Below are 25268 nucleotides of genomic sequence, written 5' to 3'. Positions count from 1 at the left end.
CCTTGCTAAAACGACGGTCGAGGGTCAACGACCCCACAACCGCAACCCAAGGGCTAGATCAACGATGGAACAGAAAAAACGAATTTTTGTTTGCCGTTTCTTACTTGTGTGAATTGAAATATTGCACGCGGCCGGATTCGCAAAGTTTTCATGGCAACACTGCTAAATATTTGTTTTCCGATACCCTGCACCGCCGCCGCTGACAATTTTTTTTTCTCTAAAATTTTCGGAATGTAACTAAACTATTATTTCTACTTTTTTTACATTAATTTTAGTAGGCATCATCATAGCCCTAAGCCCTTGTAGTACGGAATATGGACCGCCGAGATCGGGACGAGTGGCATTTCACCGATTTTAATATTCAGCTTTTCGAAAATATTCATATTATTACGATATTCGGGGTCCGCAATTTGTTGTCCTCTAACGTTTGACTTCAATGACGTCTGCTTCTGCTCGCTACCGTCATCGGATGAACTAAACAGTTATAATTGTATGTAGGATGATTATGAGATGACAATTATTTTACTAAGTATCAAAACAGTGAAAAAACTATGTACCTAATATAATATTAATAATCACCATATTAAATATCACCAATCACCATTCATCAAGTATATGCTCACCCCTTTTTTTCTTTTTAAATAATGCAGTTATTAAAATCTGATTTTTAAATGTTTAATATACATATTATATACTTAAAAATTAAAGACCATAATATTTTAAAATTTATGAGATTTTTTGTGCCAGGTGGTACTAAATATAAAAAGTGTCCTGTACTCTTATGATAATAAAAACTTCTGTTTTTCAAATGAGAAATCCCTTTTTACTGTAATTATTAGTGTATAATTTATCAAAAATTTGAATGTATACCTAATTCAATAGATTTAAACTAGTAGTTTCTCAGTTATTAAAATATTTATTCCAAGGATAATAGTTCTTTAAAATCGTTACACAAAAATATAAAGTAGATGTAATATTTGATCTAATTCCTAATTATTATGCTTGGACCATTTTTACAAATTATAAATAATAGATTTGGTTTATCAGTTATCACGAAAACCAGCATAGCCCCCATCACGTCTTCCATACCCATTATTCTTAGTACAATATACATAGTTATAAATAACTCAAAACCTAATTACGCTTTCGAATTTTGATTCTGATGTGACTACATTTTCAAAATAATTATTCACCAAGTAATTATAATTATAATAATAATAATAATAATAATATAAGGAGGGTTCTCATTAGTCATTTGAAAAACAAGTTTGTATCTCCTGCAAAGGAAAAAAATCTCAAGAATTTGAAAAAATTGTCTTAAAGTAAATTTAAAACTCCCCCTGGATCCGCCGCTGGTCATAAAAATCACCGGGGCAATGACTAACAATACGAACATGAAACAAACAATACAATTTAACAAAACATTGAAACCAGTTCAAACATTTCAAATTAGCATAATATGTAATTTGTGCACATTAATAATTATCATAGGACATAGATCATTATTAATAGACTATATTAAAGTAGTAGTTATATTTTAAACGCTGTAGCATTAAAATAAGGAGAATCAATAAATTATTAATAGGTAACGCATAATTACATTTTAATATATTTTTCTGATGAATCAAAATATATAATGACTTGTACAAATCAGTAATCACTATAACATTATTCGTTCAGTATACCTAACTGTAATAGTATTAAAAATTAATCATAAAACATAATATTATTATTACATTTTTTATCTAGTCAACAATATTTAACGTATGACGTATGATATATTATTAATTATTATGTACCTACGTGACGATTAAAAATTATTTATGACAGCGTTTATCTAATATAACTTGTACCTTGTAGGCTAGGTACTTTAAATACATTAGCACAAATAGGTAGACTGTGGCGGATTTAAGAGGTGGGCTGAGCGGCCCGCACCCCCCCCCCCCCCCCCAACCATTAGCTTATAGCATCTACGTCATTTTAGATCCACCACTGCAAATAGAGGAGAAGGATGGGCAAAGCCCCCCACACTACCCATATACTCTTTATTAAATATTTATACGACGATATACAATTTTTGAGTTTTTAATTATTAAATAATAATATGTACAAAACAAATTTAAAAAAAAGCGGGTAAGTGGATGTCGCTCTGCTGTACAGTAGGTTACAAGTGGGTCAATGTATAGTAGATTGTATTAAACTTGAATTCAATCACATAATATCATTGTATAAGAAAAACGATTCTTGGCGGAGACGGTTTGTCAGTCTGGATATTTTATATATTGTTATTATTTATTATAGCCTGTAAGTTGAATTAATATTTAAATTTTTTTTTTTATTTGTTTCTATGGTGATAAACAAAGCGTTGGAAAATTAAAATCCCATTTTTAGCAGTTTTTCGTAATATGTCGGTGGTTTTTCCCGTGGCATTAAATAACTATTGAGAAAATCGAAAAATGACCTATCTATAGTACAATCTTGATCCAATTTTCTAAAAGATAAGATACTATACGTATATGTGGAAATCGAAGCACTCCTTCTGTTAAAAATTTTGTATACAGGATAAAAAAAAAAATAAACACCATTGTAAAACCAATAGATCCTTCGCTTTACTCAGAATCTAATATAGTTATGTTATAACTTATAACAATATAACTTTTATACAAATATTTCCTAAAATACATTATTTAATTCATAGTTGATCTTTTATAACTATTCAAGCTCTTTAAGGTTGAAAAAGATCTTTCTGTAGTGGCTGTAGATACTGGCAATGTACAAAACTACAAAATATTTGAATTAAAAAATGAACTCGATGTTTTTCAACCATTGTCGGTACCAAACTGATAACAAAAAAAATCATGATATTTATTGAAAATGTTGATAACTGAAGCTTCGAAAATTTTTTACAAAATCCTTCGTATCGTATGATAAATTTGTTTTGTCTTAATCATGTAAAAACACAACATTTAACATGTACGAGACACGAGTCAATGGTGGGGCGGTCCGGACCCCATGGACCCCCCCTCCTTTAAATACGCCACTGCGACCCCCAGATCCAAAAAACAAGTCATGATTAAAAATATAAATATATTTTATGTAAAGAAATATCAAATTTATTATTGAAAATCCAGAAATTATCTGTTATTTTAAATATACTTATTAAATTTTTTTTTTATAAGCATTAAAGTTCAAATTTTGACAAAATTAATCAAATTTTTTTTTTTATTTAATTTATTTATTTAAGCATATTTACAATCTATACAATTTGTACAATAAGTAAATTTGATAACATAGGTAATATTAATGACTTGAATGTCTTGAGGGGGGAAAACCGTCCATCAACAGTTCCTCCTATTTAATTTGATGGGTTCATATAATATGGAGACCGTTAGGCAAGAGCGTCTCTTGGCCATTTTCTTTTTAACCTCCTCGGAGGATTGTTGGGTATGGTTATAGAGGACATGCGGGAAATTAGAGGGTTTTGGTTCGAGTGCAGTTTGGAGTGAAACTTTTTGTAATGACGAGTTGCTATTTTGTTGACTGTTGGAATTTGGAGATGTTTATGTAATGCATCGTTGGTCATATATCATGGGGCTCCAGTTATTTGTCTAAGACATATTGACTGGAAAGCTTGTATGGGTCTTATATTGGATGGTTTGGTTTGGCCCCAGATTTGGATACCATATGACCAGAGGGGGGTAATTATCGTCTTGTATATTAATATTTTGTTTTTTAAATTCATTGAAGAAGAGAATAATGGACGGAGATGTAGACGTGTGTTTGATTGTTTTATTTTCTGTTTTGTGAGTTGGGCCCAGGTAAGTATTTTATGTAGATGAACTCCGAGGTATTTGGTTACATTTTGGACAGTAATTGGTGAATTATTGAGCAAAAGTTGTGGACATTCGTTTTTTTTCAGAGAAAAATTTATTTGAACTGATTTGTTTTCGTTTATTTTAATTTTCCATTTTTGAGTCCAATCGGAGATTAGATTTAAGTGGTATTGTATATCGTGGGTGGCTATGTTTGATGCTAGTATAGCGGTATCGTCTGCATATGTCGCTAGAGTTGTATGGTTAATCAAATTTAAAGTTAAATAATTATTTTGTAGTAAATAATTTATAAAATGTTCAACTTTTATAACTAAGGATTGAAAATTTAAAAAAAGGCTCTACGTAAATAGGTTATTTATAAATTACTTTATTCACAATAATATCATCAAATATACTTGGTAATATCATAAGCTGACTGACCGTTTTCGCTCAGAATCGTTTTTCTTATACAATGATCATTGAATTCAAATTTAACACCATCCGTTACAGTGACCCACTTGTAACCTACTGTGCAGCAGAGCAACATCCACTTACCCACCTTTTTTTTTATTAAATACAAAAATATTGAATAAAAATAATTCAATTGTAGATTATATAATCAATTCACATACTAACAAGTCATAAATAAACAAAATGTATTTGTATACAATATCATAAATATAATGTATTAATACTTTTAGTCACCGTGTACAACAGATAAATAGGTATCGCATTATGTATAATGAAGCAAATATTTCAAAAATAGATAACAAAATTAAAGCTACATAACTCAAAATATACATAACAGCATTTATGTATTTTTAGTTATACTAATTTTGTAATACTCAACTATAGTATAACAATGATAAAATAAAGCACTCGGGTACATAAAAAAAATATTATTTCATAACTTAAAAAATATTACCATATTTTAACTTACAAAATAAATAACCTATATCTATATTAAGAACTAACGTAGTACTGTCATTGATATAGAACAAATGATTCCTTAAAATAATTAGACATTTTCACTAAGTTTAAATCTTAATCATCTATTACATTTTACTTAATTTTCCTTGCAATAGTCTTAATAACAATAGTATTAAGATTTCCACTACAAAAAACAAATCAGTCATTGTTATTAAATTGTTTACTAATAAGTAATTATATTAGTGTACATTATATTATACAACATTATATTAAAATGTTTTGAACAATAAGTCCAAGTTTAGATAATTTAAGAAGAATAAAGTTAAACCATTATTAAATTATTATCAAATTAAAAATAATTTATATTATTTATTCTTTGGTCCACGTCGAAACGATGCCTTTGCCTAGGATCTCCAGGAACCATTGGTTTCCTGCGTGGATCATTTGGTACCGCCATCATTTGTGGACACATTATAGGCGGGGGCATATGCCGCATATCACTATCCATAGGGCGTGGTTGAATTGGGTTGGGTGTTGGTAGAAGTGGAGCCCGAATAGCTGATGCACAGGTGTTAATATCTTGTTGTGGTTTTCTAGGATCTCGGGGAGCGCTTTTTTGAGGTGCCACTGCTGGTCTAACAGTTACTGCACTAACAGTTGTAGGGACATTTTGAATAAACATTGGATCCCTTGCTGCTGTTATACTACGTCTAAGTCGTGGATCGTCAATTCCCATCTATATAAAATACGTAAGTTTGATCAAACAGTTCAATTGAAATAATGTTAATTTTATCTACCGTAGGTGGAATTTTAGAGTAGTCGGGTACAGACACTTGGGTTGGTGACATTTGATATTTCATTGGCGGATGACTATCAAGAGATGCATCTATCTCTGTAGCTGCTGCAACGGGAAATTGAAATGGCAGTTGTCTTAGATCTACATCTGATTTTCCAAATTCCACAGCACAACTATCACTAGCAGTAGGACTAGCAGGAGATTCTTCAATAATACTTTTTCTGCAATCACAAAACAATTGTATTAAATACAGAAGTAAAAATTATTTTTTGATTAAACTGATGTTATGAACATACTTTTCTTGAATAGTTTCTTCAAAGTTATAAGGCTGTTCCAATGCTGGTAAATGAAATGGAGAAGGTTGATCTCCTGTTGTCGATTTATCAACACATGCTTTTATGGTGTTGAGGAGTTTAGCCATATCATCACTTATTGTAATTTTATCAAGATTAACCTGTTAAAATATAAATTATAAAATATTGAATACCACAATAATTCATATATCTAATATTGCACTTTATGAAACTAATAAAGTTACACAAATATTATAATTTAAAAGTAATAATAGTTATTATTTTTTAGAAAACTATTTTAAATAACAGATACATACTTGTTCAACTTTTGATGAGTTTGACCTAGATGAAGAATGTGTTGGAGACTGTTCTTCTTCATTTTGAAAATTATTTAATGCATTATTTATGGGAGTAGAATTATCTGAAACATCACTTGAATATTGCTCCTCTTGACTATAACGATCGTCACTTATATCTGTTTCATTATACTATAAATAATTGTATCAAAAAATATTTTTATATTAATTATTTTTTATTATTAAATCAATTATTTTGTCACATATACAAGTGTATTTATATTTAAAAATCAAGTTTTAAACTTACATATTTTTGATGGACTTGAATTCGTTTTAATAGCTCTTTCTGTTTTTTTGGTAACAATTGATCTTTTACATCATTTTGGAACTTTTCTTCATCAATAACAAGATCTAAAACAAATTTAAAAAACAAATCATATAACCACATGTTTGCTCCTATATAATATTATAAAAACATAAGTACATGTTTAATTAAAAAATAAATATTAAATATAATGTGTACCAAGTACTAAGTAATAATTAGTTATTTTATATTTTGACTTACCATTAAATTCGTCATCATCGCTTAGATCATCTAATAAAGGATGATCATTGGTATGCATGGACAAGTCTTCTTTGCGTTGTCGGTTTTTTTCTATCCTTTTTTCTTCGTGTCTTTCTTCTCTTTGTTTCTTCCTAATTTCTTTTTCTTGTTTTTGTTTTTCTTTGCTATCTTTGTGTTTTTGATATTTCCTAGGTTTATATATTGAACGATTATTTTGAAGTATATTAGGTACTTGTTCAGTTTCATTAACTTCACTAAAATCACAAATTATATTTTTATATTACAAATTGAGTAACTAAAAGAAAAACAATTTAATGCACACTTTGCAATATTTATTAGGTCTGATAATTTAGCAGGGATTTTATGAACTATCTCTCTTACTGAATAATTTTAAATAATGAAATTTTGAACTGATTATTTTTTATTGGATTAACTTAAAACAATTTCAACGACTTAGGTCATTAGCTTGGTTGTTAAGGTTGGAAGGTTAGAACAGTTGGTATAGTTGTAAGCACGTGTATGTGTGGCAAGGTTATTGCGCACTATGAACCCGGCTGGTCAACCATCCGGGAACTAGTGGCAGCGGCCCTTACTTGCTCTCAGTCATGTTGTGTGACTGATAACAGCCAACGCACCAAGCCAAGCTACAAGGTGATTGATTTATATTATTAATATAGCTAAAATAAATAACAGGGGATGAGAACTAAGTATATTTATCATAATATCCTTCTTATTATTGGTTGCACCAATGGTTAATAAAATATAACCTAACATTTTGAGTAATACTTACAAAGTGTCATCAACCATAGGCTCCTCTCGTGAAGGCGATGGCATTGGTGTACTACTGTTATTGTTGTTATTATTAGACTCTAAAAGAAAAATGTAATGGTTTTCATACATATTTAATAATCACATAAAAAATAATTGTATATTACCTTGATCTTCATCTGAGTTTTTCTCAGTGCTTTTTAATTCAGGAGGTACAGGTATTTGCATTTCCAATAATGATGGAATTTTGCTCTTATCATTTTTTGATACAAAATTAGTTTCTGTAGAGGGTGGTGGTTTTGGTTCCTCTTCAAAATTGTTCTGAAAATTAAATGTAAATTTTATATTTATTTATGAAGAATAAAATATGAATAATTATTAAGAATATGTGAGCGCACTATTTGCTTTTTATCGCACAGCAATATACCAAATTAATGTTCAGCAGAACCAACCCTGTATTGTTACTTTTAATATTAATGTGAATTCACCTATTATCAAACTTCAGTTATAATAGTCAGAATATAACCTGTGTCGCTACATTAGCTATTTTATGATATTTTAATTTTTATGTTAGTTATGTGCATGGATATTAATATTATTTAAAGATCCTTATAATTTATACAAAAATTAAAATATCATAATGTAACGATACAAGTAATTTTAATAGCTTAAAATTTGGTAATAGATGAATTCACTCTAACATTAAAAGCGACAACACAGAATTGGGTTCTGCTAAACATGAAGTTGCTATGTTGTGCGTGGCTCAGAGAAAACAAATGGTGCGCTGACATTTTCTTATGTCAAATAAAATATAAACTTTTAAAACAAAAGTACCTTAAAATCTTCATTTTCAATTTCATACTCAGGTGGATCATACCGTAATTTTCCAAAAGACTAAAATACATACACATATTAATAAGTATTATTTTTATTTTGTAATTCATTAGGTTGAATATATTATTAAAACAATGTAGCTGTTTGTTACATGTACCTTCAGTAATTTTTTTTTTTGATCTTCATCAAGTTTGGCATGGCTAAATCGACAATTTACACCTGAATAACATTTCATACCAGTATGATAATATTTACAAGGAAACTCGCTATGCATAAATGTACACCGATCCTCTTTACTACAACAATCCATTAAATAAAATTTGCACAGTTCCATTTTGCGACCATTTGGTTGTTGGTGAGAATAAGTACAATTATTTTCCTGTAAAATAAAATATTAACAGTGAAATAAATAAATAAATTTTGAGTATAATTCTAACAAATTTTACTTTAAGACATTTTCCTTGAAGAAAATATTGACAAACTTTTTCTTCATCTTCAGATCGTTTATTTTTCATGGCTGAACCAGCTATCATTCGTCGTTTCATAGGCATACCTCTATTGCGCCTATCCATATCGTTACCACCCCCACGTCTTCCTCTTCCTCTACGGCCAAAGTTATTCAAAGGGCGAAATTCGTCTTCATTTTCTATTAAAATATATTAATTTTAACAATGTTACAATTATGTTAGGGCATAAACAATTTTAAGATAAATAACAGTTATACACACAAAACTTTACACACATAACACTAGCTTATAAAATTTGAAAATTAATCCTCAAGTTAACAATACAAAATGTGCTAGAAATACGTTTTTTAATAATTATTTTAAATCATTTCAAATATTAGATAAAACCAATACTTTAACATTTTTACGAATTGCGGCTTCTTATATATTATTCAAATATTTGTAAACGGTCAATAGTTTTATTTTGTTATTAATATACTTAGATCTATATTGTAATTCAGTTGTTTGTACATTTTTCAAGTTAACACATAAATTGTGGAAACTTGCACATTAACTTAAATTGATTTTAATATAAGAGCCACTTAAAAAGACAACATAATGAATGTTAAGAAAATGTATCTATAATTTTATCAAAAATATAAAAATAAAATAAATCTGAAAATAATAATTTTAGGATTCTAATACAACTAAAATAACATATTAGATTAAACTAAAGTAATTTACCAAATTCTTGAGGAAATGATTCAAAGTTTGATACGTCAGGGCTGTTGGTTCCTCTTACATATGGCATTTCTTCATCATTACCAGCCTCAACAGGTTCCATCGGTGAATCATTATTTTTTCTTCTATTAAATAAGCCCTATGAGATAAATAAAAATAATAATTTACAATTAACTAATAATTAAACACAAATTGAATGCAATCAGTATTAACAGAATTGCTTACATTTTGATTATTTCTCAACATGGGTTGTTCTTTTTCATCACTCTGATCAAATCTACGTCTTTTACGTCTAGGTCTATCATCATCCATTTGGTAACCAACATCTCGTTTCATTACGGCCCCTTTATTTCTTGGAAACCTATCTCTAGGTCTACTGTTATTAAATCCAGTAAAATTTTTATGTGAAGGAGTGTGTATCATTTGTTGATGAGATGACTGTTGAGATCTCTGTTCCTAATAACACATACAAAAATAATTATATTATTATGCACAATAAATTATAGTTTTTATTTTATTTATTTTAAAAGCTACTAGTATACAACCAAGAAAAAATTATGGTGTTTTTTATTGCTTTGTTATTTACCATTTCCCATGGAGGTTCAAAATCTTTTTCTTTCGCACCTTCTCCAAGATGATTTTCTTTAGATACTTTAGGCTCTGTATTTTGTTCAGTTGATTCAGCCATCTCAATATCATCTTCTTCATCAAAAATCTCTCCATCCTCAAGGTCTTCATCAACCTCATTTTCGCAACTATTACCATTACTAAAACAGTTAAAAATATCTTAACTAAAATCACTATTTATACAGTTTTCTATTAAATGTAATATTATATTTTATGTTCTATTTAATATTAAATGTAATCTAACAATTTAAAACAGTATCAGGAACATATTGATCAAATACATTTATATTAGGTACAAATGCAACTAAAAACGTACAATAAAAATGTACTTAAACACAGAAAAAATGTCTTGCTTTTATTTATTTAATGTTAATTGATTATTTATTGATTATTGTTATATATAGATAAGATTCCAAGTCAATTATATACTTTGAAATTATACTTCAATATTTTCTAAGAATTAAATGAAGATAGTTGTTCATTTTCACCAAAGTATCTACTAGGAATACTGTATAGGTCATTAAGTCTGATAAATGAGATAAATGAATAAATTTTTATCTTAGAGTTAATATTTTTAATACCCTATAAATATACTTTCGAAAATTAGTTGAAGGAGTTATTTTCAATGTTAGTTTCGTTTTACTATTTGAAGCACTACTAAATTCAAATTCCTACCCAGTACCTATTTAATTATTTCAATTATGTTGCTATTAGTTGTTATATTTATCAAAAAAAATCCTATTACAATTTATTTCAAATCATAAATAAAAATAATACGAATTACAATACTTTAATAACGCAATGTTACTAAAATGTCAATAAAAAGAAATTAGATAAAATTAATTTAATCGAATACGCAGGTAGCAAATTTAAATATAGTAATACTGAAGAATGAATATTCGTAAAAATTAAATATTGTTATAACAGACTAAGATAATTACATATTTTTTTACGTATGTAAACCCTATAAAATAAACAATGAGATATTATAATGGATATTTGAATTATCTATAGAACATTACGTATAACGAAATAGAAAATATATTTATATCGAATATCGGATAGTACTTGACGGATTAGCATTATACAATTATGTTTGTAATTACATTTTCGCATATTTCAAAAATGTACACACATACAAAATAAAAACAATAATCTATAGATTAAAATCCATAATTACACTAATCGGTTGGAATACAATCAAATTACTCGGGTTAAATAACATTTGAAATAATTTGGGCGAGCATTTATCTTAAGTATTCTTACTCATTCAAAACTTTTTCCATTTTAAGATTCTGCCAATTAATGATTTAGTTAAAATATTTTAAATTTTTTTAAATAAATAAACTTAATAAACATACTGCATTTTGGTCGATGTTTTTAACTTTTTACGTTTTTACATTAATGTTATGACAATATAATATACAATTCTGCATAGCCAATATATTTTATATAGTATAGGTACAAAACTATTGAAATTTAAATAGACATTGGAAAATTGTTGAGAATTACGGCGGTAGACATTCAATTTTTCAATGATTTGAAGAAAAATAATTATATAGATGAATAAATGAGATAAATCGATACAACATAAAAAAACAAACGATTTGAGTAATTTAATATCCAAATAAAAAATTCATAATAAAATTATTTTTAATAGGCACCACCTACCAAATGTGGAACATTTTTATGAATCATCGTACGTGTTAATAAATAATAAGCAATAACTAAATAACCCTAAGACTTTGGTTTTAAGCAAATACAATAATAGGTAGATAAAACATATAATTATTGTTTTTTTTTTTTACAAAAATATATCAATATTAATACGCAATGTTAGCGAAACCATAGACCAGTTTTGATCGATTAAGATACCTACTGCATAATACTGAAAATCACGATTTAATGACCGACGCAGGTCCAACAAAATGGCAACAACGCAATATACTATGTGCAGTGTGCGCTGAATAATCCATTAAATCGACTTCTGAAGCTCTTACATTTTAACGCAAAACGCATTATACAAATGCACAATGCACTTTACACTTTGACCAAACTTGATATATTGTATACGTAGGCAGTTTTGCAATAAAAAAGCGTACGCAGAGAATTTTAAGAAATGGAAGAACAGCTACATAGTTCTAGTTTCGTATCAAGAACTCTAATGAATATGATTCCGATGAAATAGAAATCAGAATTTACCAAAAGTTGTCTGTATGATACGGAAAAAACGTCAAGTCAGATTAGTATAATATACAGATTAGAGAATAAAAATATGACACTACTGCATTGAAATACTATTTAAGATACAATTTCCGAGAATTTAATGAGTGAACTACCACCTACTACAAAACTATGATAAATAAAATTAAGCGTTCAAATAAAAATAATATATAAGATAATATTATTATGTACTTTCAAAACGTAGGTAACAGATCATCTGATCAAATGTAGGACACAGTGAGTCATTACTATACCTTGGTCACATGCATCGATTTCCTATTAATAAAAAACAAACGTAATAATATTATATCGACAATAATCAATTACGGCTTGGTGAAAATAGATACTAACAAAAAAAAAAAAAACAAAATATGACATACCTACGTTCGGCCGAAAACAATATTAAATAATCTGGTAATCGCGAATATCGGGTATATATATATATACCTATATTATTTATTCTACTTAAGTTATATTGTATTATTATTATTATTATTATAAATTATGATGATTATATATTACTATACTGATACCTTAGAACAATTTGTTGGTCTAGTACCATGGTGTGTATATCTAATAATTAAATATGATGTGATTCAATTATTATGTATTATTGTAATGGGATCTCGGTGCAATGCATTACTACGATATACAACATCAAAACCGTCATCGTTGTTATTTGACAATAACAACAATAATAATAAAATAGCACCGACGAATTTGCTGCGATTGGTGGTGGTGGTTTGTCGGTAACAAAATTAACGAAAAAAAAATCTCGATGTATTTTAATATATTGTGTTACGAATAATCAATAGATTTATATTATATTACGTATGATCACAATATTATTATGAGCGTATACGGACATAATGCATGATTGTGTTATGGTAAAAATGAAGTAATTATTGGGAAAGAGTACGCGAAATGAATATCACGCGATGCTGATTGTCGTGGACGCGGCTCGGGCAGTACAGTACGCGGCCCGACGATATCGGTGCCGGTGCGTAATAGATCTTCGCGCGAACGGGGAACGACCGGATCGGGGCTGGGGGGCCCCCAGTCGGCGCAGCGGCGGCGGCTGCGAGCCGGAGACTTCGAATTATTATTATTATTATTTTTACCACTGTCGCCGCGGTTCACGGTAGGGGCGTCGCGCCGGCGGCGTAGGAGCAGCTGCTGTCTGTCGCGATCTGACCGGCAAAGAAAGAGGGTGCCTCCATAATATGTTATATACAATATACATACATATATATTATTGTACCTACTCTACGGCTACGGCGTGGTTGCGCGAGCGCGACAGACAGAGACGGAAAATCAGACGATCGTCATTACAATAATAATAATAATAATATTAGTATAAACAATGAAGTAGCGTAGAAGTAGTTGTAGTAGAAGTAGTAATAGAATATTATTAGAAAGGTATGAGAAGAACTCGCCCCGGTCGTAAATGGAAACAAAGCGGAAGAGAGGAGAAACCGCGGGCCGAGACCGAGTGAATGGTTTCGTTTTTTTTTCGGTGGGGAGGAGGGGCGCGGTTAGGCGAGTTGCACAACACAATGACGAACACGGATATAATATGCACATGTACATACTAACATATACATATATATAAACATATACATATGATATACGTATATACCGCTAACTCGTACTGAGAAATAAAAAACAAGATGGCGGCGTCCAATCGATGCGCATACCGACGGACGCAGAAGCCAGAAACTACAGAAATGTATATCGGTTTTGATTATTTACCTTCGGCCGTTTTTAAAAAGCTTGGAATCGGTTTTTGTTTTTCGTCGCAAAACCAATGTGACAGATCCTTGTCGAAAATATAAAAAAACTTACACGTTTTTACTTCATCATATTATCCAAAACCCAAAAACACATAGGTACTTTTTGTTCCTGATACTGCAGATAAGTAGTTTATAGGTACTGTATAGTTCCGATAACCGAGAATACGAAGCTCATTATAAATAAATTATTTTAAGTATAAATAATAATATATATATATATATATAAAAAAAAAATCGTTTCCCCTGATTAAAGGGCGCATCTTATTGACTTTTTTTTCATTGATTACTGCACCTTTCATCGAGTAAATTTGGCCCGTCAATATTGGTGACAAGGGCCATTTTATTGGAGGCTGTTTCGTCGCTTTCTTTGAGGACAGATTACCGAATGTACGTCATTCATTCGGTTCGACAAAAAAAAAATCTCTTCAAACGTAATTACGAAAATTTAACACTTTGTACACTTAAGTTAAATAATTTATATTTATGATTTTGGACTTATGGATACTTAGATGATTATTTATTATAATATTTTAATATAATATCGTTTCTACTACTTATTATTTAGTACTGTTTACTATTTAAATGCAGGCATCTTGAACATTCGACAATACAATCGATGCACAAACATTGGGCTGAGTTCCGACTTTTACGCGGCTTCACTTAAAATGTCGGTCGGCGCTCGGTCGGTCCGTCCTTGGTAGCCGCGGAATGCTGCGTTCACCACCGCGCGCGCACACAACGCCAGCGGACGACGGCGGCGGCGGCGGCGTCGTTCCCGTCTAGACCGGCGGGGCGGGCGGTACCGCAAAGAGAACGGCCCGACAGGTCACCTCTCCACCCCGCCACCCAATAACTAATGGCGCGGCGGGAACGATCGTGTAGCGGACGCCGCAGCGACGTTGCCAAGTTTACGGGTCACGCGTCGGAACTGCTTTGTGTTGACCTGTCTGCTAGATAGCGCCATGCACAGTCGGGCTGACCTATAGGAATGAAATATAATGTCTTCCGGACGCCGTGGCCCATGACCCACGACCGAAAACAGAATTGTTGTAGAAAAAAATCGTATCAAAAACTACTGAGACTACTGAGATATCGGTATTATTTATTACCTAATCAAGAGTACAGACCCGTTGCAATTTGGAAATATCCGTCGATACGTTGGGTCTTGGGTCTATAGTTAATCGTTTTTCGATTATGCGTGGCAAAAGAAATATTATTTCAGATTTACGATAGCATCAGAGGTCGAAGACCGATGAATGATATACCTTTATGCTCAAAGCTCTTTATGATGATCAAATTATGACATAGTTGAGATCACCCCTCTGCATTTTATTAACGTCACGATTATACGATACTTATTATAGTTCTTAATTCGCAATACGATAAACTGGAAGTCTCGATTAAATATTAATCGTATATCGCCTAATCGAAATAACGATAAGTGATAAAAGGTAAAATAACCTTTACTCCCCACCCCAAGACGACACGTGCTTACTATAATAGAATAATATAACAGGTGTGCGCATAACAAAGTACAAGCGTATATTATGTAAATGTAAGTCACGCACTGCATGATGCATTGAGGGGATTCTATACCGTGATTTTCTGTTTTTGTCCAACACACGCGCGACATAGGATTTTAGACGGATTCTTTGCCAGACATATCAATTGATCTAATGAAGTGATAAGAATTCTGAAAACAGATTTTAATTCGTCGTCAAGTCTACTTGAAATCGACTTTCCCACAATTTTGATTTATTGATTTTAGCTTCTCCAAAAATTGAAATACAAAAATGTATAAATACTCTTTTATGACATTTTCTGGAATTTGGAGGATGATTTCAAAAATTTGGGAAAGTCGATTCCAAGTCGACTTGACAACGAATTCAAGTCTGTTTTCAGAATTCTTATCGCTTCAATAGATCAATTGGAATGTTTGGCAAAAAACACGTCTAAAATACTATGTCGCGAGTGTGTTAGACAAAAACAGAAAATCACGGTATCGAATCCCCTTAAGATTACAAAAGAACTTTTATTATCTATGCATTGAATGACGTCTACAACGAGTAACGACTTCGTTATCATGTCTGCTTCTCCGAGTCCCGTCTATACTAATTTAATATAATCTCAAATCTGTGGTAGTATCGTATGACGTATAATAATCCTACAAACACAAAACAGTACTTGAGTATTCACTTTTCAGTAGGTACGGTCGAGGTACATACCGGCTACCAAATATATAATAGTAAGCTCTTGATTGCACGAAACATCGATTCGAGCACTTGAGCTTACGGCACCAATAATAATAATGGTCCATCGCCAATTGAAGGGGCGTACACAAGTGATATGGAGTCAGATCTCTCCATAGTCCTTTTTTTTAAAATACGGTTCTTTGAATTAGCGCGTTACAAGGAAACATAAAAAAAAGTGGGTAATTGGATGTCACTCTGCTGTACAGTAGGTTACAAGTGGGTCACTATAATGGATGGTGTTAAATTTGAATTCAATGATATAATATCATTGTATAAGAAAAACGATTCTGAGCGAAAACGGTCAGTCAGCCTATGATATTACTAAGTATAATATTTGATGATATTAAGGTGAATAAAGTAATAATTTATATATAACCTATTTACGTGGAACCTTGTTTTAAATTTTCAATCCTTAGTTATAAAAGCTGAACATTTTATAAATTTGTAACAACATAGTAATTATTAAATTTTAAATTTGATAAATTTTGTCAAAATTTAAACTTTAAATGCTTATAAAATAAAATTGTGCCTATGTATTTTTAATATTTTTCAACTGCTATTGTAACAATGTATCAGGAGCCTTGCATTAAATTTTCACGCTTTTTTACCCAACAAATACAATTTTATTGATATTTACAAAAAAAATAACTAAAAAAATTTAAATTTGAAATTGTCAGTAAACAGATCAAAACTAGTTAAAATATTTTAAAAATCTTAGTGTATAAAAAATAAGCATTCAGTGTAATTATCTTGTATTTACAGTTATTCGTTTTTGAATTACAACAAAATAAGAAAATCGCTACATGAGAAATCAAGTGAATATCCAATATTGTAAAAATATGAATTTCAAATGCTCATAAAAATTTTAATTGATATACTTGTAGATATTTTTTTTTTTGTTAAAGGTAGACAAACTTATGAGGCAGCTTGTATTACATTTTCAAATCTTGGATTTAAAAAGAAAAATTTTTATGAATTCTCAACTCAAAATAATATAGGTACTAATTTTCAGTATTTGTCAAGATTTGAACTTTAAATGCTTATAAATAAAAACTGAGACTAAGAATTTTAAATATTTTTCAAATGTAATTTTAACAATATAATAGGAGCCTTGTATTAAATTTTCAAGCTTTTTTACCCAAAAAATAAAGTTTTATTGACATTCATAGAAAAAAAGACTAATAAAATTGGAAACAGAAAATGTTCCTGAACAGTTCAAAACAAATCAAAATATTTTCGTGTATATAGAATATGCATATATAAACAACCAGGGAAAATTTCATGTATATACGTTCATCGGGTTCATTTGTTTAAGAGTTACACCAAAAACCAAATTTTGTGGAAAACCTATTTTGCGTAAAAATTCCTGTTTTCCTTAATTTTTATGTTGTTTTTCCCGTAGATTTTGAAAACTTTTGGGAATTATTTTAATTAATTTATATAATTATTTTCTACTTAAAATTAAGTGGGTAGGTTATTTAGTTATTAAATAATCAAAAATATCATTAATCATTGTCAATAATTTATTTGCTTGAAAAGTAAATTTTATTTTATTAAATAATTAAGAAAAAATAATTAATGATTTTGATTAAGGGGGCCTTGACAGTGTTACATTAAATTTAGGGGGCCCCATGACAAAAAAGTTTGAGAAGCACTAATATAGAGGATATAATATTATTGAAGGTTATTTGACACATCGGTTTTATATTTAACTACTGTATTACTGTATATAACTTTAAAAATAAAAATAAATTATAAACTTAAAAGGATATTAAATTTTTTTGAGACAATATTTACTATTTAGGTAAACTGATATGTCATAAGTAGGTACCCTTACAAATATTATTCATTATAATTTTTTTAATGTTTGATTTTACTTTTAAGTTTACTTAAAAACATGAAAAAAATTATTTTTTGTCAATGTTGCGAGATTAAGAAAACAAACATTAACCTGACATCCTCTTATATAAGAGGACGCCAGTACGCAACATCCGCATGTGTTGTGTAATCGTCTCAGTTTAACAAATTTGTGTACTAACACAAATTTGTGTAGCTTTAATACTATAGAGTAAATTGATCCATTCTTCAATTCTTCATCTTTGTCTTTGTAGTTGTCGCTTGTCGGTCTTTAAGACCAATGACCATCCTGACAAACATATAGATATACCATGCCAATATGCCATATTTTCCTATCTATAGCTAAGATTCACTAATTGATGTCTGGTGTTCTACTCGCTCCACGTCTTTTGTAACTAGATCTTCCCACATTAACCTTGTTCATCATATTGGTCTTCTGGAGTACCTAACCACAGATATATAATTGTACATAGTTAAATATCTGTGTACCTACCACTACAGTATATTATACCATATGATGTATAAGTTGCATGCAGGCCAGTCAAAATAAGCCGGCCTTTTCTTATTAAATTGACCATTATCAAACTTAATTTTTTTATGATATTTTAATTTTTAAGCGATCTATTCTGTTAAAATGTAGTCTACATCAGGTATACTACATCAGGTAGTGTATTAGTGTCTATGATGATAATGACACTGCTATTATTGATAAGTAATTACAAAATTAATACATAACGATATTTTATTATTTGTTCAGTTATGTCATCTTTTATCAAAAAGATTCGAGAAATCAATGAAATAGTATTATATTTTAATAGGGTTAAAGTTCTGCAGCTTTATAATCATCTGGTTTAAAATAATATCTTTGCACCTTTTACATGATTACATAGCAGTATAGCACCTTGGGATGCAAGTGCGCCGCTGTGCATCCCCGTAATTACGTCAATATAGCTATTAAAATACAAAATTAACTACTGAATACAGATTTGCTATAATATAGCTAATGTCCTAATGATATGGTATATTATACATTTGTATAAGACAAATACTACAGATGTGGGTGTAGTGTCTTCTTAATATACTAGGTAGTCTTATAGACTATAGTATTTAAATCATTTTCTTAATGTTACCTAATCGAATATCGAATATTTTTATTCAAAATATTAATGAAGTATTTTAATTTTTTAAAACATTTTTTGGTTTTGAATACGATACTGATTAAATTAAATTAAATTGTTGTTATCCTGTACAAGTTAAATATACATTAGTCATTAGGTACTCATTACGATGACTAGGCACTTAAATTAATCAATGTGGGCACATGGTTAGAAGCTATATGACGAACATGAATATTTTTAACACATCATGTTAATAAAATGCGGTGAATAATTATTTAACTTATACATAACTCAGTTACAGAACTACATTGTTATTTGGGATATATTGTCTAAAAGTTATAATATGTTATTTTTCAAATAATTAAGTGAAACTTTTTTTTACAATAACTTGTGTTTTACGTTAAAACTTCGAAGAAACACCTGGTGTAATAGATAATAATTCTTAATGGGTAGGTAAATTAATTTTTCTAAATTAAATTTCAATAGTATAGTTATTGATGGAGAAAAAAAACAGTGAGACAGGCTAAAGGTTATTGAAACCCGTAGGATGTAGAAAGAAATTGTGAGTTCAGGGCCGGAGGCTAGCCCAATGCTATTCGTATTTTATGCATCGATTCTTTTCTAGGATTATTGATTACTGATTAGCTAGTGATTAGTAGTGATAGTTGATAGTATTATATAACAAATTAGACTAATAAAAACATGGCTGAGAACATCAACAGTTTAAAATTGTTTCAACTCTCTATATATCCTTGCAATATTTAAAAGCAGTTGTCAAAAAGAAAGTACGAGCACGTTATTTAAAATTTGCTAAAAAAAATATATCAATAATAATCCAATAAAAATGTTTAACTTTAATACTTATATTGCACGGTAAACATATAACATGTATAAATACGACATAATCTTTATTTAATTATACAAATATTTGTTTGTAGGTAACTATTTATTTTATTATTATCATTTTATATTTTAAAAATTAATATTTATTAATATAGATACCTATACTAATTACTATTGATACAAAATTATAATGATTATTGTAGTTCACATGAGGAGTGTGGGGGACAGCCCCCACGGCAGACATGTATGTTAAAAATATTCCATCCCTGAAATTTTAATAGATTTTAGCCTATATTTTCGTATTTGTTTGTAACGATTACCCAAGTCGGAGAGGATTTCTTAGGCCCTTAAATTACTAATTAGTTATTCACTACCTACCGAATATTTTACCGGATCTCCAACATATTGTCGTTCATTATTTACATGTATGTTATTTGTTTTCGTTAAATATTTTGAACTGGACGGATCAGATTTTAGATTTGGAAAGGTAACCGCAGTGGCACAAGACAAAAAAACATAAAGGGGAATTTTCCTCCTGCCCACCCATCACCCACTCAGTAAATTCATCACCACTATAACGACTGGGAATATCATGCAGACATATAAAGCTTTCGATATTCTCTCTTAGAGCTTAAATTATCACAGAATGTAGTATGTATCTGTATAGACCAGCGTTTCTTAAACTTTTTATCCGTGGAACCCTTACTTTTTTTTAGCTTTGTAGCTTTTTTTAGGATTATTTGCAAATAAATTATAATCACATAATAATTTTGTGTTAAAGGTATTTAATTCAAAAAAATATGTTAAGATAATAATAATTGTATATATATAATAATACTTTAAATTTAATAATAATTACTTTAATTAGACTAAATATACATTTTAATGAGATGAGTGAAATTGCTTTTTATTTTTACAAATATTCTTAATATTGAGCTTTATTGATGAAAGTTGTATTATATAAAATATTATTAGGTTCGGCATCGCGACAGTCATAACCGATGAGTATATTTATCAACGACGTTCAAACATATTTCTGTATCTGTATATAAGCACTATTAGTACGCAATAAATTATAGAAGTATAGATTATTGAGTATAGAGATAGCTGATAGACTATTCCACAGGGCTTCCACTTTAATATTTAATACAAACATTTTTTTTTCTATAATGCAAACTTTTTTCCCCACTACTAATCTTTAGTTGGACATTTTCATCTTAAAAATTTTGAAAACATTACTTAAACTCCAGGAACTCCAGGTTTCCGCGGAACACAGTTTAATAAACGCTGCTGTAGGCATACACAGCTCAACATCTAATATCAGACGGGTACTTTCTGAAAATCGTTAAAACAAAAAAAAAACCTACTAATACATTAAAATCAATAACAGTGGTGTGGTACGTACTACGTATCACATGAAATCATCAGATATTTTAGGTTAGGAATCGAGGGGGAAGTAAAGAACAATATTGTCAGTAGTCGGGTCTCGGGTGTGGTTAGGTGCGCATTGCGAAGTGGGTCAGCGTAATCCCGTGAACGGATTATTCGCGAAAGGTCTGGAATGGAAACAGTAATAATATGACACGGAAGACGGAACGGCAACGCCGCAGCGGTGAAGTAGTTACATTTCGAAAGATTTTTTGTGTCGATATCGAAAATTTGAAACACTATTATGGTCTATGAGCAATGTTACTTCATCGATCACTATAAGGCGTCGCACGACTAGTGCCAGGTTGCACAATGAATCAATAGTGAGCTAATGGTCCCTTAAACAAGATTTAGTGGCCCATTAAATTTTTAGTGAGCGATTAAATTTAATAAATTATTTATTCAACCAGACCAGCATAATACCTATTAGGCGTATTTCAGGTTTACTCCGATCGTAGATATAGAGTAGCGGTCAACAAATGGCGGCCCACGTGCCGGATACGACCCTCGGACAAATTTTATCCGGTCCACAGCAATAAAAAAAAAAGTAAAAACACATAATAAAGTACATAAGAGTAGTCTCAGTGGCCTTGCCAGTTTATTTGATTTGCCATTAGACAGTAGCTGTTTTTAAAGTTCTCAATATTAAACGTCATTATGAGACTTCACATATTAAATCATTCACCGAAAAAATTCCAGTAAGTAGTGAACTTCGTAAATCAAAAATTGAGAACCTGCATATAAAATATTAAGTGCACGAATCATACACCAAATTTCAAGCAGTTAGTTGAGTGCAACACTTGCTATTTCTCCTACTAATTTTAACACAATTTTCTATTTCTATTATAATTATTATACATTTTTTTTTTTAAATTAATTATTATTTATTTTATATATTATTATTATTAACGCCACTAGACCACTATGTTACGTTTGCATTCTTATGTTGTAATATGTTAAAAAATATTTGTTTTAAATATCGATGGCCCCCAACAATTTTCAAAATTCCCAATGTGTCCAAAAATATTAATGCTGGTCCCTGTTAGAGCTATAGAAAGAAAATAAACCCCACCCGAAGACCGACCTTTTATCCTTATTCGTGACCTATGAACCTACGCCATCAAACATGATTCATAATAATATATCATATTATGATCTGCAGGCATGATGAGAACGTGAAACGTGGAAGGGGGGATTCCGTGTGGGCCCGGAAATTTGATTAAGTTAAAGATAGATGGTAAAACATTTTTCTAGTACTTAGATTTTTGTATCAAAATACGAGAACACCTATGAGATAAGGGAAAGGGATAACTAGGTTTGATTTATAAAAATAACTACCTAATAGATTTCATATAATCAACAATTGTCTGAATTCGTATAACTTTTTTTACTAACTAATTTTTGCTCTACTGATGCACTAGCCATTAGTCGTCACACGAAACGAACATAGGGACTGCACTATACAACCGCTATACTAATTATCGTGAATTTAATGAACCGAATGTCATTATTTATTATATAATATTATCTTCAATAGAACGTAAACACTTATTTAATAATAATTAACAAAAATAATTTAAGAGACATTATTTATATGTCGGCGGTCAGCCCACAATTTGTTTTCTCTCTCAGACCCACACGCCAGTGGCGTATTTAGGTTTTTGTCATGGGGGGGGGATATGATTTTATCCAGTAGCCCCTCTTTTAAAGCTAGATAGTGGCCTATAGTTAGACTCTGGAAAATGTTGCGTATTATAATATACAGCCTATGGGGGGATTGATCCCCTTGATCCCCCGTAAATACGGCACTGCGTGTCTGCGTAGGTATACGCAATATAGCAAATTTAAGTTCAGTAGTACATTATCTGTATTTCTGTACTTAAGTGTTCTATAATGTTGGTATTTTTATGATATTTCGATTTTTCTGCAAAAAAACACATGTGAGTTATATGTATACAATTTTATAAAATGTTATAATTTAAAAATTCTCATATCTCGCTTTATACAAGAAATTGAAACATCGTAAAAAAACCAACGTAAGAACACAGATACTGTTATACTGAACGCACATTTTATATATTGCGCAAAGAGAAAAAAGATAATGTTTGGCAAACCTTTTAATATACATACTTGGTTAGTATATTATATATTAAGTTATATAATTTTCTTCTTTTTTTTGTCAACTTCATCATCGCCCTCTTCAATAATTGGTTTCTAAGAAATGTAATCAACATTTTAAGTTACTAACATTTTAGTTGTAAAGTTTCAATCATAATTTTTTTTAATTTATCGCACATTTGTTTTATCAACATAATAAAAAATAAAAATGTTTAATTTACGGTCTTTCTAAAAATTAAACGTAATGACTAATGAGTATGTACGTTTTCTTTTTAAAATAGTTTAAACATTTTGAATACCACTAGTACCAAGTCAAGTTATTTTAAAAATGTATTTATTGACTAAATTAATTGTATAAAAAAAATGTTAAAGCAATTTTATACCAGTATTAAAATATAGTTGAACTTTATAATTAGTAAAAATCAATTTTATTTGTTGAATAATAATGGAATATTGGAAATGCTAATAATAAATTATTAATCTATGTTTCCGACCTTTTGGCTACCATATTTCAAAGATCAATATCTCAGAATTTATAATATTTTTTTTATAGGTCATTAGGTACAAACTTTTTTTTATAGATTTTGACCATGTTGGTGCGGTTGTCCATTGTTACCAGATACCTACTGTATAATGTATATAATTATATGATATATCGATATACAGGGTGATTCTCCAAGCGTATTATTACCATCATTTTTCATCAATAACGGAGTTATCTGATTTTTATAATTTTTAAATATACTTTAAAAGAAGTCAACGAATATTTGTTTTCTCTTTTGGACCCCTCGCAAAATCATTCTAATATTATCCTCTATATTTTTTGTATGAAGTGACTTCACTTTAAGATTACACAAAAGTCACAAAAAAAAAACTATTTTACGTGAATGCGTTTTATCTATAGTATGTTGCGCATGGGGCTGAGAGATTATAAAATATACTCCGCTGACAATCTGACATCCTCTTAAGACCATGTTTTCAAATTATTGCACATTTTGTTTTTCAAATGAGAGCCATTCTTTTCTTCTGTAAATTAGTGGATTATTTATGACAATTTGGGAGGATTTTTATAAAAAACAGAAGTTGTTATCGTCACAGCCACTCACAGAAATATAAAAAATCTTAAGAATTTGAAAATATTGCCTACTAAAACTCTACGCTTGTGTCTGTCTTACAAATGCATAACATAGCAAATTGTACGTTCTGAATAATATATTTAACTCAGGTATGTTTTATATAAGTGCAAATTTACCTATTATAAAATTTAACTGTAAGAATATTATCTAGTGAACCTCATAGGGTTTTCTTCAGATTTTAATTTTATGTAAGTTATCAGTATCTATTTTTAAATGCACAAACAATTTACAGTTTTAACACACTCATAATTTGCCTTACAATAAAAATCTATGAAAGGACCTATGTTTTTCTACTACTTCACTAGATAATATTCTTACTTCTAAACTTGATAGTAGGTCAATTCACTACAATACTAATCATAAGTTCATAACAGAGTTAAATGGATTATTCA

General features: G+C 29.8%; 1 protein-coding gene across 6 annotated transcripts; it reads right to left on the bottom strand.

Moving 5' to 3' along the window:
• Positions 1-4846: 4846 nt before the first annotated feature.
• LOC132945151 (zinc finger CCCH domain-containing protein 4) lies at positions 4847-23826 on the bottom strand. 6 transcript variants are annotated; one of them, XM_061014807.1, is made up of 15 exons: positions 23753-23826; positions 10068-10248; positions 9707-9937; positions 9485-9620; positions 8741-8940; positions 8452-8673; positions 8295-8354; positions 7628-7781; positions 7483-7561; positions 6693-6946; positions 6435-6538; positions 6149-6319; positions 5835-5992; positions 5540-5759; positions 4847-5478 (listed from the first exon to the last, which is right to left on the bottom strand). In XM_061014807.1, the coding sequence occupies exons 1-15, from the start codon at positions 23812-23814 to the stop codon at positions 5092-5094; spliced, it is 2619 nt and encodes an 872-aa protein (XP_060870790.1). In that variant the 5' UTR covers positions 23815-23826; the 3' UTR covers positions 4847-5091. The 6 variants fall into 6 exon arrangements, with proteins under 6 accessions (XP_060870790.1, XP_060870791.1, XP_060870792.1 ...); XM_061014808.1 differs by lacking the exon at positions 23753-23826 and adding an exon at positions 14700-14856; XM_061014809.1 differs by lacking the exon at positions 23753-23826 and adding an exon at positions 14417-14831.
• Positions 23827-25268: the final 1442 nt, after the last annotated feature.

Source organism: Metopolophium dirhodum, chromosome 5 (assembly GCF_019925205.1).
Source record: "Metopolophium dirhodum isolate CAU chromosome 5, ASM1992520v1, whole genome shotgun sequence".
Taxonomy (NCBI): domain Eukaryota; kingdom Metazoa; phylum Arthropoda; class Insecta; order Hemiptera; family Aphididae; genus Metopolophium; species Metopolophium dirhodum.
Note: the sequence above shows the minus strand (reverse complement) of the source record. Positions and strands in the feature narration are given on the sequence as shown.